The 16,512-nt window shown below is 41.5% G+C and overlaps 1 protein-coding gene across 1 annotated transcript in view; it reads right to left on the reverse strand.

The window, feature by feature from the left end:
• Positions 1-16,512, reverse strand: part of TTC17 (tetratricopeptide repeat domain 17) — a 128,305-nt gene that overhangs the window by 88,396 nt on the left and 23,397 nt on the right. The window contains exons 5-8 of the mRNA XM_077453522.1: positions 8,754-8,885; positions 5,737-5,846; positions 740-905; positions 407-546 (exon numbers count right to left, since the gene is read on the reverse strand). Coding sequence (XP_077309648.1) covers positions 407-546; positions 740-905; positions 5,737-5,846; positions 8,754-8,885 — 548 coding nt within the window. The remainder of the gene's footprint in view (positions 1-406; positions 547-739; positions 906-5,736; positions 5,847-8,753; positions 8,886-16,512) is intronic.

Consider the following 16,512-nt stretch of genomic DNA (forward strand, 5'->3'; position numbering starts at 1 on the left):
CTTTCGTCTCCTCTTGCCTAGCCCCCTAATGTCTCTAGCTCACTCACTTTATATACTGTGACAAAAACTGGGGTGAATGTTATGAGATCTAATGGACACTTTCAACTAAACTTAATTAAAATCAAATTCCTTTTATATTTTTGCCACATTTGGGTGGAGTTTAAGTGACCGGTCTCCAAACTGGGGCCCTTTGCGTGCCTTTATCCAACCCTTGGGATACTATCCAATTTACTGACACCAACAATGGGGCATTTTCTACTCCTACCGGGCGCCAGGACGCTTTCTACTCCCACTGGCCCTAGTCTGGCGCCCCTAAAATCTAAAGAACAGTAAACTGGCCTTTTGCTTAGAAAGTGTGGAGACCCCTGGTTTAGATGAACCTCATCAGAAAGCAGCAGACACTCACCTATGTTGGGCCTCCAACTTCTGCTCCAGTTTTTGTTGGCACAAAACAGCCTTCCTCCTTTTATCGGCCTCGTAGAAGAAAGGTCGCGATTCCAGTACACGGTCATAGCACAGGACCGAGTGATTATATTCCCCCAACATCTACAACACCACAAGCAGAAAAGAAAGCATTTACTTATTTGGGTAAATAGCTAATGTGCTGAGAAGTACAAACATTGGGATGAATAAAAAAGGTCACATTCATATTTTTTGTAGTAATGTGTGTCCTTACATTCCTAGTGGCGACACAGAATATCATCTCAATCAAACACAGATTCATCCCCATTACACTTACTGCATATATGTTCCCAAGAGTGTAGTGGCTGACCAGGGAGTCCGTGGACACATCAAGCCCAGGAGATACATCAAGTGCAGTGTGTACAAGGATAGCAGCATCAGCCGAGTAATGTGCACGGTGCAAAACATTCGCCATATTCAGTAGTGCAATGTCCTTATTATGTCTGCAGAGAGAAAACAGACCACTTTAACAGAATGCTAGTGGTATACTGTAAGCCGCATGAGCACTGTCAGGTAAAATTAAGGAGTTTATATTATACGATTTAGAAGTACCATTAGAATGGAAGGAGGTACATTTCACATTACGAACTCCACACTTCTTGTATGGGTAATTTCCTGAAAGAATATTGTCCTTTTCAGTCCTAAAGTATGTGGGCCGTACGGTCTGTACATTACAGACCAGGCTAAATGAACACATTGCTAATGTATGTAAGGGATTTCCCAAACACAGTGTCTGTGAGCATTATGCTTTATGTCACAATAAAAGCCCTGAAGGCACTCCATATGCATAGGTATAGATAAATGTATTCCTCAACTAGCGGGCTAGAGACTTGGTGGATCTATACACTGAAAACATATGTTCCCTTTGGTCTTAATATAGAATGGGACGTAAATGCCTTCAATAACCGTTAGATTTTACAGTGCTTTGTGCAGCCATTTTCCTCTTAATTACTGGTGAATTTGTGTATTTATACATCTTATGTTTATATCGATTTTTTTAATCATGGTCTCTAATTTATATTATCAATTTATGTGATTTACATTCAAACCACAAGATGGCGCTGATTTAATTATGTGTCAATTACATAAAAAGAGTTTGTATTAAAGCGGTTCTCCGCCCTAAAGGGGAAGTTCCGCTAATCTGATCTCCCCCCCCCTCCTGTGCCACAAATCGGCACCTTTCTGCACCCACTTCCGGGGCAGACCGCCGCAGACGCCCCGCCCCCCCCCTCCGTTGTGTTCTGGGAAACACACAGTTCCCAGGACACAGCGGGGACCAGAAGAGACGCGCAGCGCGACTCGCGCATGCGCAGTAGGGAACCAGGCAGTGAAGACGCAACGCTTCACTTCCCGATTCCCTGACAGAGGATGGTGGCAGAGGCAGCAGAGAGACGAGCGATCGCTCGTCATCTGCCGCCGACATCGCTGGACCCTGGAACAGGTAAGTGTGATTTTATTAAAAGTCAGCAGCTGCAATATTAGTAGCTGCTGGCTTTTAATATTTTTTTTTTTTTTTTTTTTTTTTTTTTTTTAGGTGCAGAACCGCTTTAATGTAACCGTCCATCAATTATGGTCCTTTTGGATCGATATAGATATATCCGCTGGTTTCCTGCTTCATGCAGCCGCTGTGTTGCATCATTTCCAGTCCGTGACTTCCGTTTCATTTTGGGGTCTGGATCTGTGTGTCAAATCTGGTGTTTGGAGTGCAACTAATTGAATGTGAATTTGCTCTTCCTCTTTCCTGGATTAAGGATTGGTTCACACCTATGCATTTTTTTAGTGCGTGTTCAGTTTTGCAGAAACACACTTAAGTCCATTTAACATGGTTTCCTATGGATGTAGTTCAGATCTGTTTTTTTTACTCTGGGATTTGGTTAGTCTTCAATGGGATCAAAAATGTGTACTGAAAAAAAAAAAAAAAAAAAAAAAAAAAAACACACACCACAAAATGCACCTGGAATATGCAAACTGCAACCAGCATAGGTGTGAATCAGGCCTAAAAACACGCGGTGACTGTTGCTGGCCACGCCCCCAACGTCACCTTTTAATGATGAAACAGAGTGGAGCTACGGTGCGTGATGTCATTGCGTAATGGACTGTGGCCATCTTGTTGGTTTGAAACTTACCATTACATGCTGAATCTTCTTGGACTTATGCAAGTATATTGAAATGTTAATAAACATGTAAAATAGATACCCTATGAGGCGGGTTTGTTTTTTTCGGATACATGCATTATCATTATGTGGCAAGAGGCTGTGTGCACAGAGTGAAGGTGGAGGATATCTTCTCTAGTGGGCACCATTACATCTCCAAGGATGCTTTTTGGTGGTCTGGATAGGTTATTCACTGGATACTCCCCTAAGGATTGGCTCTATGGACTTTATTGGGACTTTGATACAATGATTGTTGCCTGCGGTTTTCCATTTTATTTTATCATATTTTAAAATTAGCGCTGCACTATGTTTTCAATTGTTTTGGCATTTGTTGCCTGCAAAAATTATGGTAGATTTTTCACTCTCATTTTTATAACTTTTTGCTAATGCGTAGCTAGCTAGATATTTTCATTTCTTAACCACTTCAATACAGGGCACTTTCACCCCCTTCCTTCCCAGCCCAATTTTCAGCTTTCATCGCTCTAGCGCTTTCAGTGACAATTGCGCGGTCATGCTACACTGTACCCAAATGAAATTTTTATCATTTTGTTCGCACAAATAGAGCTTTATTTTGGTGTTATTTATTCACGACTCAGTTTTTTATTTTTTGCGATATAAGCACAAAAAAGCGGAAATTTGGAAAAAAAAACAATATTTTCTTTTTTCTATTTTAAAAGAAATCCAATAAAATCAAATTTTGTCATAAATTTAAGCCAAATTGTATTCTGCTACATGTTTTTGGTAAAAAAAATTCCGTTAAGTGTATAATAATTGGTTTTTGTGATCACGGACATATGTACGCAAATGATCATGTACATTTGTGTGCAGGTGATCACGTATATACGTGTGCAGATAATCATTGGAACATGTGATTTTAGTGGGACATATGTGGGGGACATGTTTTTATTATTAGGGACATGTGTTTTTATTATTTGGGGACATGTATGTTTTGGGGACATATGTGGGGACTGTGTTTACACTGTGTGGTGTGTTGTGTATTACACTAGACTGGTGATCAGTGAGTAAAAAGCTGTAAAAAACAGCTCATACTCACTGATCATCAGCCGGCTGCAGCGATCTGCTCTCCTCTCCTCAGCGATGGCTTCTGTGTGAGGAGAGGAGGAGCCGATTGCCTAGCAACCGGCTGTTTGTTTACATCACATGACGGCCGTGATTGGACACGGCCGTCATGTGATCAGGAGGGCCAATCAGAGAGCCCTCCTGCCGATCTGAGATGGGCCGTGTCCGGGTGACGCGGCCACATCGGGATCGCGCCATTGCGCGGGCACGCGCGCGCGATCCCGCTCCTTCTGATGGATGTTCCTGAACGTCCTATCAGAAGTAGACGGCTCCCACCCGGCCGTATATGTGCATTGGCTGGGTGGGAAGTGGTTAAATTAGCTGATGCACTTGCAAGGTTCTAAAAAGAGAAAAGTGACAGTGTCTGCATCCATTTAAAAAAGTGATTAACACTTTTAGGGAGTATCTCGCCAAAAATGAAAGTTTTGTTGGGGAGGATGCCTAAAATCTGACTTTATCTTAGGGCAGGCTTCTGGGGAAATTAGTGAGCCAATCACAAACAGGAAATGACATTTCTGGGGGTGTTCCGTACACAAACTATGTACAGAATGCCTCCATGTTGCATTTCATTTTATAGAAAAACTGCACTGAAAAGGAAAGGCAATTTTTAAGAAAAAATTATGATATGGATTGTGCAGCAATTGCAATACGCTATTTTATTGGCTATATTTTTTACCCACAAAAATGTAAAATCAACCTTTATTGTATGTAGTGCAAGTACCTAAATTTGAGCCAATATCTGCCTCATGACTATATAGCAGAGCTCAGACTGAGGAAGGCAAAAGCAGTGCAAGGAGTCCATGAGTTGGGTGGCTGTGCAAGGAGGATGCCAACAGGAGAAGAGAGCAGAGCTTCAGATGAACTCATTACTATGCTGCTTCTCATTTCACTCTCCAGTCACAGGCAGGCGGGGTGGGGGGGTGGGGGACGGGGACAAGTGCGACTTGTCTGCAGCGAAGAAAAAAATAAAAATAAATCAGGTTTTCTGCCCTGCCATGCAGAGCTGTGTAAATCTCAAGAAACGTATGGACAGAATTACAAATCCTCTGGCAGGTAAAACAGGCAGCATATCATTTATTATTTTTGCAGTTTTTAGCGATTTGCCTAGAGTTCAGCTTTAACCATCAGTTGAACTTTTACTGCTGGCCAGCAAGTCTGTTCCCACGCAACGTACCCGTACATAGCGGGGGGGAGGGAGCTTCCAGGTGCTTCCGCCTCATGCTGTATTTGGGCACAGCAGGAGTTTGTCAGCAGGCTCACAGCCAATGATTTTGGTAAATTGGGTAAATTCTTCCGGGGCTGAAGCAATTAATCCTCACCTGCTTAATATTATATATATATATATATATATATATATATATATATATATATATATATATATATATATATATATATATATATATATATATATATATATATATATATAAGGGATTGCTGCACAAACAAAAGTAAATTTATTTTAAGTTGGTTACAATTTTTATTGCAGGCATGTGGTCATGAGGAAGGGCGATATGCTTAGCCCGAATATAATATATATATATTTTTTTTTTTTTTTAGTGTGTGTATGTACTAACTGCAAACGTGTCATGTATTTGTTTTAAGCAAAAATCAAAAAAAATAATACACATTATGTACTCAATCATGCCTCTTGTTCCTTATATAGTCCCAAACCTCTCCTTTCGATTCTAGATTTAGGAATGGAGACATATGTTCATATGCGGTTCATTTAAAGTCCCAACTCCCAACCCCCCTCTAAAATAGCGCAGTGCTGAATAACAAAAAATGCCTTGGTCATGAAGGGGGCAAAATTTCCTGGAGGTCAAGTGGTAAAAGAGAAACTTTTTTTAAACTTTTGAAAGTTGAATGCAAAAAACAATATCATCATGCATTAACGGCTTTGTAGTAATTAAGTCATATTGAGCTGATGAGATGGTTTTGATAAATTGGAAATTCATAATCTGTACCATAACAGCAAAATATTTTGAAAGACTCAAAGATTAAAAATGATTACAGGAATAAAAATTGGAAATGAACACCTCACCTGGAAGAAAAGTGCAAAGCTCGCATGGCACATTCCACCACGTGATGAGGCTCATTCTTTATTCTCCAATAGAATGATGCCATGTTATACAGCACCCAGGAAGTTGTATTCTGCAAAAGAAAAAAGCTCTGTTCAGTTAAACACCAGTAAAAAAAAAAAAAAAAAAAAAATTCTGTGAGTTTTGGTTATCAGGAAAGTCATTTTCTTGGAGGTGTACATCACAGGACACAGGGCTCTTCAAATTCATGAGCACTTGGGTTAACGCTGCCACATTCAGGTGAAAGGACACTGGCCAATACAAAGGCAGGAGGTCCCTCAGGAATAACCCCTCCCAGCTCCGCTAAGCCTATGTTTTGCAGCAAGTAATGAGCAACACAGCCAAGAGCTGGAAGAATCCCTGTGTGTCCAGTGATGAACTTCAAGAAAAAGATTTACAGGTAAACCAAAAAGTGCCAGTTCTGTAACCGCATATCAAGGATACAGGGTTTTTCCATATTCATCACTATTTGGAATACCCAACAGCCCTGAACATGAGGAGTGGGCAAGACAGTAACAAGGTGAACCATGTCCAAACCAAAAAAACAGAATGGGGGAGGACGCCATTTACAAGGTCGTCTGCAAGACCTTTCGACCATAAATGTCGTCTGCAGAGACATGCACATCAGCCTGGTAGAACTTAGGAAATGGGTTAAGAGAAGATAAGGTAGCAGGCTTTCAAACTTGAACAGCAGAAGTTATAGCCCAGGAAACGACACAAACTAGAAGTGGCGATCACCTACTGAGAACTCCGGAAACCACTGGCGAGGTGGATGGAGATGTGTAGTAGTCAGTCATTCTTGATAGCCACCGACACCAGGAAGTCCCTTCCTTTATATCTGGCACAGGTGTGTTGACTCCGGAAAAGTAGGATTTTTACAACATACTTTTGAAGTACATCACGGGACACAGAGCCACAGTAATTACCATTTGGGTTATAGTCCACACACTAGCACACCCGGGGGGGGGCTTGGGACTTCTACCCAAATATTGGTAGAGAATAATACTTATTGTTTTTTTAAATTAAATTGTTTGATTTCTTTTCCTTTACTACCTTTTGCCTAGGTTCACACTGAGTGCAGGAATGAAATGGTGCAAGTTGGTGAACTCACACCATTTCATTCCCGCATGTCAGTTGCGATTTCGGCAGACATCTGTGCGGGTTTCTGCGCAGATGTCAATGGGGAAAAAAATAAATCGCATCCCAAAATTACAATCACTACCTTTTGAAATTTGTGCAGCGTTGCACCGATTAGGACGGTGCCATTGCCGGCAATTGCCGCCGATTTGGCATGTGACAATCTGCACTTCCATTAAGATTGGTGTATAAAATTTCCAAACAGGAGAATTGAAGGGCGACCTGTTTAATTGCTTATGGCACTGCTCAAAAGTAGAGGTGAAAGCATATCCCCACGTCCAGGAACATGGGGTGCAGGCTTGTCCCGATACCAATCCAGGGGATTTGGATCGCAGCTACTTCCGACCAGTCAAAGTGAATAAATGATGAAGAGCGTTCATGTCTCCACCAAACCACACGGATGCATCTCGCCCTGTCCTCTGGTGCTTTATCAAACCCTATAAATTAATTAACCCCCGAAAAAAAATAATTCAGATCCTGGTCCCTTAAAGCAGATTAAACAGCACAGTGCTGCTGTGTAATCTGTCCCCCTCTAAACTGTATAAAAAATAAAAATAAACCCACACAACTTCCCTGAACCTGACACTTCCCGTCTCCCCTCTCTGTATTGACCGCGAAAGTGGCTGCCGTGTTCAGAGTGCGCCAGCGTAATCCGTAGCTGTCCTCTGTTCTCCTCCCTCCCTCCTTGCTCGTCAGCTCGCTCTGTGACTCCGTGGCCACCCTGCTGCTATTAAAAACCTACAATGGTCACTGCCAGCCCCTCTATTAAAGCCTGGCATACCACACTACAAGTCATTCCTAAAAACAAGCATTGTAAATACCTATTTAGAGCTGTCTTCAGGCCGGTCGCGTGACTCGCACCTGCTTTACAAATAGGCATGACAACATTTACTAACTAAAGGAGACATTTCATAAGAAAATTCAAAAGTTTCTTAGAAAACTCCACTTACCTTTCCTGCCGCAAGGTAAAAACCAACGGTACCAATCTTCACCCTTCACAGTGGGTTCCGTTAAACCTTCAGGAGCTGGGGACCCTGGGGGGAAACCAACAATCCTGGACCTGCAATAGCACCTCCGCCAGTAAAACTTTATGGCCTTAATACCAAAAGTACTGGATCCCGGGGTCCAGCTCTCTAAAAAGAGAAGCGATTACAGGCAAAACCTCGTTTTTTCGGACACAAGGCCCGGGTACCATTCAATTCGGCCTAAAAAAGACAATTTGAATGGATCCGGCTGCATAGCTAGCCCCAACAAGGATTGCTCCAGTGGAGCTCAGCACATCTTCACTCGTGACCCTCACCTTAGAGACACGACAATGGCAAAAAAAATTAGATACTCCTGGTAGTGGGAGGGGTTATATAGCGAGGCAACCTCCTGTTTAGGGTGTGCCAGTGTCCAGCATCAGAAGGTGGACTCTAAACCACATAGTAACTACTATGGCTCTGTGTCCCGTGATGTACGATTAAAGAAACAAATGCAGCCACATCTAATTATTGGTATGCTACAGTATAATACAATACAGATTTGCTTTTGGGTTTACTGCTTTTATTTCAAGATTGCTACAAAAATAAATAAAAAATAATCTAGTTTTACAGAATAGAATGCTGCGACATTTATTTCATTTTTAAAATGTTCCACAATTTAATCACATTACCTGATTAAATATAATTCAATGAAAAGGTTTTCAGAAACCTGAAAAACATGTCAAGGTCTCCTCCGGGGTAAAAACGTGGAGAAAGGCTGGCCTACGTAGTAGTTCAACAGCTTGTTTGGCAACTTTGTGTACATGCCCGGCCTTCTATTCTTTTCTATGGATAATGTAGCAAGAAAAGTGCAGTCTTACCTTCACAAGTGCTTCATATATTCTATGACCAATATCGTCCACATTTTTCCCCAACTTCTGGGAGAGAGAACTCAATATAGGATCCTCTTTAGGTAGTAAAGGCGATGAAAGGTTCTTCCTTTCTTGAATGCCCTAAAAAGAGTCAGAATGGATTAACGAGACATCTGTATGATAACACTTAAGAAACTGCAAAAACCACCTCAATATTTAGGGAGCCACATCGATTTTTCATTGACAGCAATAAACAGCAAGGTTTATGCTATGATCGCCATGTATAAATACAGTGCCCTGGAAAAGTATTTATTCCCCTTGAAATGTTTTACATTTTGTCATGGGAGTAGGGCTGAAACAACTAATCGATTCGACAACTAATCGATTATGAAATTAATCGATTAATCGGCCAGTAACGAAATGGGGTTAAAGTTACTGAGTCTGATGATATTTACCAGATTGACCCTCTAATGGTATATACAGCATCTCCCCACCCCCCCCCCTCTAATGGTATATACAGCATCTCTCTCTCTCCTCTAATGGTATATACAGCATCTCTCTCTCTCTCTCCTCTAATGGGATATACAGCATCTCTCTCTCTCTCTCCTCTAATGGTATATACAGCATCTCTCTCTCTCTCTCCTCTAATGGGATATACAGCATCTCTCTCTCTCTCTCCTCTAATGGGATATACAGCATCTCTCTCTCTCTCTCTCCTCTAATGGGATATACAGCATCTCTCTCTCTCTCTCTCTCCTCTAATGGTATATACAGCATCTCTCTCTCTCTCTCCTCTAATGGTATATACAGCATCTCTCTCTCTCCTCTAATGGTATATACAGCATCTCTCTCTCTCTCTCTCCTCTAATGGTATATACAGCATCTCTCTCTCTCTCTCTCCTCTAATGGTATATACAGCATCTCTCTCTCTCCCCCCTCTAATGGTATATACAGCATCTCTCTCTCTCCCCCCTCTAATGGTATATACAGCATCTCTCTCTCTCCTCTAATGGTATATACAGCATCTCTCTCTCTCTCTCTCCTCTAATGGTATATACAGCATCTCTCTCTCTCTCTCTCTCCTCTAATGGTATATACAGCATCTCTCTCTCTCTCTCCTCTAATGGTATATACAGCATCTCTCTCTCTCTCCTCTAATGGTATATACAGCATCTCTCTCTCTCCCCCCTCTAATGGTATATACAGCATCTCTCTCTCTCCCCCCTCTAATGGTATATACAGCATCTCTCTCTCTCTCTCCCCTCTAATGGTATATACAGCATCTCTCTCTCTCCTCTAATGGTATATACAGCATCTCTCTCTCTCTCTCTCCTCTAATGGTATATACAGCATCTCTCTCTCTCCCCCCTCTAATGGTATATACAGCATCTCTCTCTCTCCCCCCTCTAATGGTATATACAGCATCTCTCTCTCTCTCCTCTAATGGTATATACAGCATCTCTCTCTCTCTCTCTCCTCTAATGGTATATACAGCATCTCTCTCTCTCTCTCCTCTAATGGTATATACAGCATCTCTCTCTCTCTCTCCTCTAATGGTATATACAGCATCTCTCTCTCTCTCTCTCCTCTAATGGTATATACAGCATCTCTCTCTCTCTCTCCTCTAATGGTATATACAGCATCTCTCTCTCTCTCTCCTCTAATGGTATATACAGCATCTCTCTCTCTCTCTCCTCTAATGGTATATACAGCATCTCTCTCTCTCTCTCCTCTAATGGTATATACAGCATCTCTCTCTCTCTCTCCTCTAATGGTATATACAGCATCTCTCTCTCTCTCTCTCCTCTAATGGTATATACAGCATCTCTCTCTCTCTCTCCTCTAATGGTATATACAGCATCTCTCTCTCTCCTCTAATGGTATATACAGCATCTCTCTCTCTCTCCTCTAATGGTATATACAGCATCTCTCTCTCTCTCTCCTCTAATGGTATATACAGCATCTCTCTCTCTCTCTCCTCTAATGGTATATACAGCATCTCTCTCTCTCTCTCCTCTAATGGTATATACAGCATCTCTCTCTCTCTCTCCTCTAATGGTATATACAGCATCTCTCTCTCTCTCCTCTAATGGTATATACAGCATCTCTCTCCCCTCTAATGGTATATACAGCATCTCTCTCCCCTCTAATGGTATATACAGCATCTCTCTCCCCTCTAATGGTATATACAGCATCTCTCTCCCCTCTAATGGTATATACAGCATCTCTCTCCCCTCTAATAGTATATACAGTATCTCTCTCCCCTCTAATAGTATATACAGTATATTTCTCCCCTCTAATAGTATATATCCTCTAATTGTATATACGGTATATCTCCTCTAATAGTATATACACCACCTAACTGTCCCCGAGCCGCCCCATCAAATCATTCTCTGCAGCCATTACCTTTTGTACCACCACCCCCTCCCTTTAGAATGTAAGCTCTATGAGCCGGGCCCTCCTGTACCTTTTGTATTGTACTGCAATTGTGTTGTCTCCCCGATACATTGTAAAGCGCTGCGTAAACTGTTGGCGCTATATAAATCAACAATAATAATAATAATAATAATAATAATAATATCCCCTCTAATATATACAGTATCTCTCGTCTGTCATTCTCAGAGTGGATTCGATATTTTGCTCCCTAACCATATAGTTGGTTAGTTATATTTACCACTGCATATAGAGATATTTAAGAATAAATTGCCTTTTTTTTTTTAAACTTTACATATTAACTAAATTATACACCACACTTTTTTTTTCTTTTCTTTTTTTTTTTTTAAGGCTATTAATCGAAAACAATCGGTTAACTAATCGATTATGAAAATAATCATTAGTTGCAGCCCTATATGGGAGGCTCCCGGGCTGCTGACCACAAAGTTATACTAGGTTTTGTATTCTCTAGAAGGGGCAGTACTGGGAGGTGGAACAAAAAGGGATGGCGCTTGGAGGTGGGTAGGGGGTCTTAGACAAGAAGTGACCAAGAAAGGGGGGGGGGGGGGTGTTCCTGCACCTTTTTTTCTAAAAAGAAAAAAGAAAAAGCCCTGGTTTTCATGTTCTAGCAACAAGGCAGGACAAGACTGCACTTACTATTTCTTGGAAAAGATTAACTTTGCCTTTAAACAGATAAAGCAGCCAAAAGGTCATTTCCTGCGTCTTCTTGGAACTAGCTGATGCAAGGGGTGTTGTAGAAAAATAAAAGCCTGCTGTTTACTTACTTGGATAAAAATCAGACCTGCCATTCTGGTACAATAAAACACACGGTAACATATAAAACACCTCAACATGAATTAAAAATATTCAGAATGGAGCGAAATGCTATTATAGTAAAATATATGCCTAATGTCTAATGATGAGTGAAATCTAACTGCAAATCAAAATGTATTAAATAGGAAAGAGATCCTGCGAAAAGGCCCCTCCCAACCCACTGATCCTCACAACTCTATCGCCTCTGTCGCAGCTGTTGCTGTATGTGGTAGCGTTGCACAATCATGTGACAGCGCTCAGGTCCAGCGACCAACTGCTAGGTCTGAGCACTGCTACACGATGGCGGGTGTCATGTCACGGGACACTTTGGTGGTGGCCGCTATTGACAAAAGGAGCAACAGGGGTATTGCTGGAAATGTATCAGTGGGTTGGAGTGGGCTTTTTACAGACACTGTCAGCTTGGCCTGATTGGGTCTAGAGATGCTGTCACTTTGCTCATTCACACTTTGCGTAGCGGGAATGCTCTTTTTTTTTTTTTGCACATAGGCTTGGAATGGGCTTCCTTACACACACCCAAGAGCGGTGTGTGTTTTTTCAGAACGCGGTTGTCACGTACCAAAAATGCATCTAACAGCATTTGGGGTTTCATTAAAAAGAGAAGTATTGCCAAAGTCATTTTGGTCTTAAAAAGGAGTTGTAAACCTCCAATTACTAGGTGGATAGACTCCATGAATGATATTATGCGCATGGAGGAACTACAAGCAAAACAAACTGACACATGGAGCAAATATGTAGGTTTGTGGTACCCTTGGCTTCTTCATTCCTCATCGGACTCCTTTCTCGGCAGCATAACTGCATAAGAGGGGGGCCCCACTACTAGGAAATATCTGGGGAGAGATAGACACAACCTCAAACCTTGAGGTTTTTATTATACCTCAAGATGGAGTATATCTACTGAAATTTTATAAGACTGCTTATGCTGAGTACCTCCTCCCCCCCATCCCTCTTTACAGCCCCCGCCTATTACCCCCCCCCCCCCCCCCCTTCGACCAATCTCATCTTTACCTCCTTGCCTCACCCCATGCCAGTCTTGCACCTTCCTCTATGTATTTACTTGTCAAACTGAGCAGACTTCCCAGGTGGTGTCCGGAGATAGATGACGCCATGTGGACAGGTATGGAATGCAATATACTAAAGACAAGCTCTGTAAAGACGTATAATAATTGTTAAATGTCTCATGGTGGCATGTGAACAACGCCTCCCCCTATCCCTTACCCATAACCCTCTTTATTTTGTACCCTCATCCCCCTTTCCTCCACAATGTTATATTTTGCAATGAAAACTTAATAAATATATATTCAAACTTAAAGGAGTTGTAAAAGGCAGAAGTTTTTTTTAATCTTAATGCAAAAAATGGAAATACCGCGCCAACCTTAAATGTGAGCAGCCAACACAACAATAAGACTAAATTATAAAGTGAAATATGAAACGAAAAAGTGTAGCGATGTTAATGTATACATTACACAAAAACCTAACCAGAATGTTAATCTGGATTGTGCTATAAATACTTACTATGATATAACACACTCTATGCTAGGAGTGTATGGGGGTAATAATGATGCCCCAGTCGAAGTCTCCGTAGACGAAACGCGTAGGGTTGATATGCTTGCTGAGCCACGGTTTTATATAGCGCATTTTATCCTTTTCAATTGGACTCATTTTTACAAACACCCCTTTTTGTTTGAGGGTTGGAAATCGATTTCTTAATAAAATTTCCCTTTATCCACACCTGGATTTGCACTATGTGGAGACATTTTTATTTTAATTTTTTGAGAAACCACCATTTACACTGAGAGGATTGGAGATGAGGATTAGTTCTATATCACCTCCTGGCTGTTTGTTGAATATGATAATGAAGGATTCCAGTTGGCAACATCTACATCCGACAGTTTCCTGTGGTGAGTAATGCCGCGTACACACAGTCGAATTGTCTGGGGGAATTGGTCCGGTAAACAATCCGCCGGACTTTATAAGGAACGGACTTGGCCACACACGGACACTCCAGCGATTTCTAACACGATGACGTACAGCACGTACGACGGGATTAGAAAAAGGAAGTTCAAGAGCCAGTAGCTTCCTTCTCATACTTGCTTCAGAGCATGCGTCATTCTTAGTCCGCCGGACAAATTTTGAGTCAAAACTACTAAGTCCGCCGATGAAAAAGTCAGCTGGAGCCCCCACACGATTGAATTGTTCGGTGTATTGTGGTCCGTCGGACCGAGTCCACCGGACAATTCGATCGTGTGTACGCGGCATTAGCGTTATTCACTGACCCACCCAGGATAAGGTTCATCTCTACATCGATATGGCTAAGAGCCTCATTTACCGATTCCGGTATAAGCCCGTTTGACTGAGCGCCACCGGCTTGTGAGTCCACCAGTTCTGGTAAGAGTACCTCACCCTCTTCCTTATCCTTTGAGGTTACAATCATTGTTTGAGTGTCCACTTCAAGTATAGAACACATGGAGAGTCAACTCAGAAAACGTACATCTATTGCTTTGATATCACCTGCATGAACGTTTGTTATACATTTATGCGGACTTTCATTTGTCCTTATTCCCAGGGGTGGCATACGGTCCCATTTTTCACAGTTTGTTTTAGATCCCAAACACGGTGGTATATCATATTTGAAACACATTCCACCTTTTTCAGGTTTATTTCTAATATATTTTATTATATGTACTTCATTCTATAGTTTTGTTCACATACAAATATAGAGACCCATGTGTGGGATTCCTATAACATTTACATGTGTTCATTACTATAGTTTTTTTCTAACTTTTTTTTTTTACTACTCAAGTCTTTGCATTTTTTGTTTGGCCTTGAGTAGTTACATGAGACACTCAGCCGCTCAGATATATTGCCTTGGAGTATGAGTTTGTTAAGTGTTCACATGACTTTAGCATAGATTATAGGGGTTGTGATAACATCCAGCGATTGCATGCGGCATCTAGCCGCTCATATATACTTTCCCATAAGTATTGATACATCCTAGTGCTTATACCATTTTTTTTGCACAGATTCTCCAGTTTGGAGTATCATTATCACAAGTTCCCACTTCATTTTTGTAATTTTGTGTCACACAATTTGAGCCAATTATATTACATTATTGTGTTGAAATATACACTTATGTTTTGAGTTTTGGCGACTATATGCGGCTTCAGATCATGTTCACAGTCGCTTATTTGTAGGTTTAACCACTACAATACCGGTCACTTTCGCCCCCTTCCTTCCCAGCCCAATTTTTATACTTCAGCGCTGTCGCAATTTCAATGACAATTGTGCGGTGATGCTATGCTGTACCCAAATTAAATTGTTATCATTTTGTTTGCACAAATAGAGCTTTATTTTGGTGTTATTTATTAACGACTCCGATTTATATTTTTTGCGATATAAGCGAAAAAAAGAGCGGAAATTTGGAAAAACACAATATTTTCTTCTTTCTATTTTAAAAGAAATCCAACAAAATCGAATTTGATCATAAATTTAAGCCAAAATGTATTCCGCTACATGTCTTTGGTAAAAAAAAATGTGGTTAAGTGTATAATAATTGGTTTGTGTGATCACGGACATATGTACGCAAATGATCATGTACATGTGTGTGCAGGTGATCACGGACATGTGTGCAGATAATCATTGGGACATGTGATTTTAGTGGGACTTATGTGGGGGACATGTGTTTTTATTATTGGGGACATGTGTGTTATGGGGACATTGTGTTTATACTGTGTGGGGACTGGGTTTATACGGTGTGGTGTGTTGTGTGTTTTCACTAGACTGGTGATCAGCAAGTAAAAAGCTGAAAAAAACAGCTCATACTCACTGATCACCAGCCGGCTGCAGCGATCTGCTCTCCTCTCCTCAGCGATGACTTCCGTGTGAGGAGAGGAGGAACCGATTGCTTAGCAACCGGCTGTTTGTTTACATCACATGACGGCCGTGATTGGACACGGCAGTCATGTGATAAGGAGGGCCAATCACAGAGCCCTCCTGCCGATCCGAGATGCGCTGTGTCCGGGTGACACGGGCGCATTGGGATCGCGCCGCTGCGCGGGCACGCGATCCCCCTACTTCTGATGGACGGTCAGGAACGTCCACTCAGAAATAGAGAGCTCCCACCCGGCCGTATATGTACATTGGCTGGGTGGGAAGTAGTTAAATACACCTTTCGATTCACTTCGCTTGTATTTTTATAGCATCATTATTACCCCCATACACTCCTAGCATAGAGTGTTATATCATAGTATTTATAGCACAATCCGCTTACAGATTAACACTCTGGTTAGGTTTTTGTGTAATATATACATTAACCACTTCAGCCCCGGACCATTTTACAGCTAAAGGACCAGGCCCCTTTTTGTGATTCGGCACTGCGTCGCTTTAACTGACAATTGCGGACGTGCGACATGGCTCCCAAACAAAATTGACGTCCTTTTTTTCCCCCCCACTAACAGAGCTTTGTTTTGGTGGTATTTGATCACCTCTGCGTCTTTTATTTTTT

The sequence above is a fragment of the Lithobates pipiens genome, unplaced genomic scaffold, assembly GCF_037356315.1.
Source record: "Lithobates pipiens isolate NorthernLeopardFrog02 unplaced genomic scaffold, aLitPip1_a1.2 Scaffold_24, whole genome shotgun sequence".
Taxonomy (NCBI): domain Eukaryota; kingdom Metazoa; phylum Chordata; class Amphibia; order Anura; family Ranidae; genus Lithobates; species Lithobates pipiens.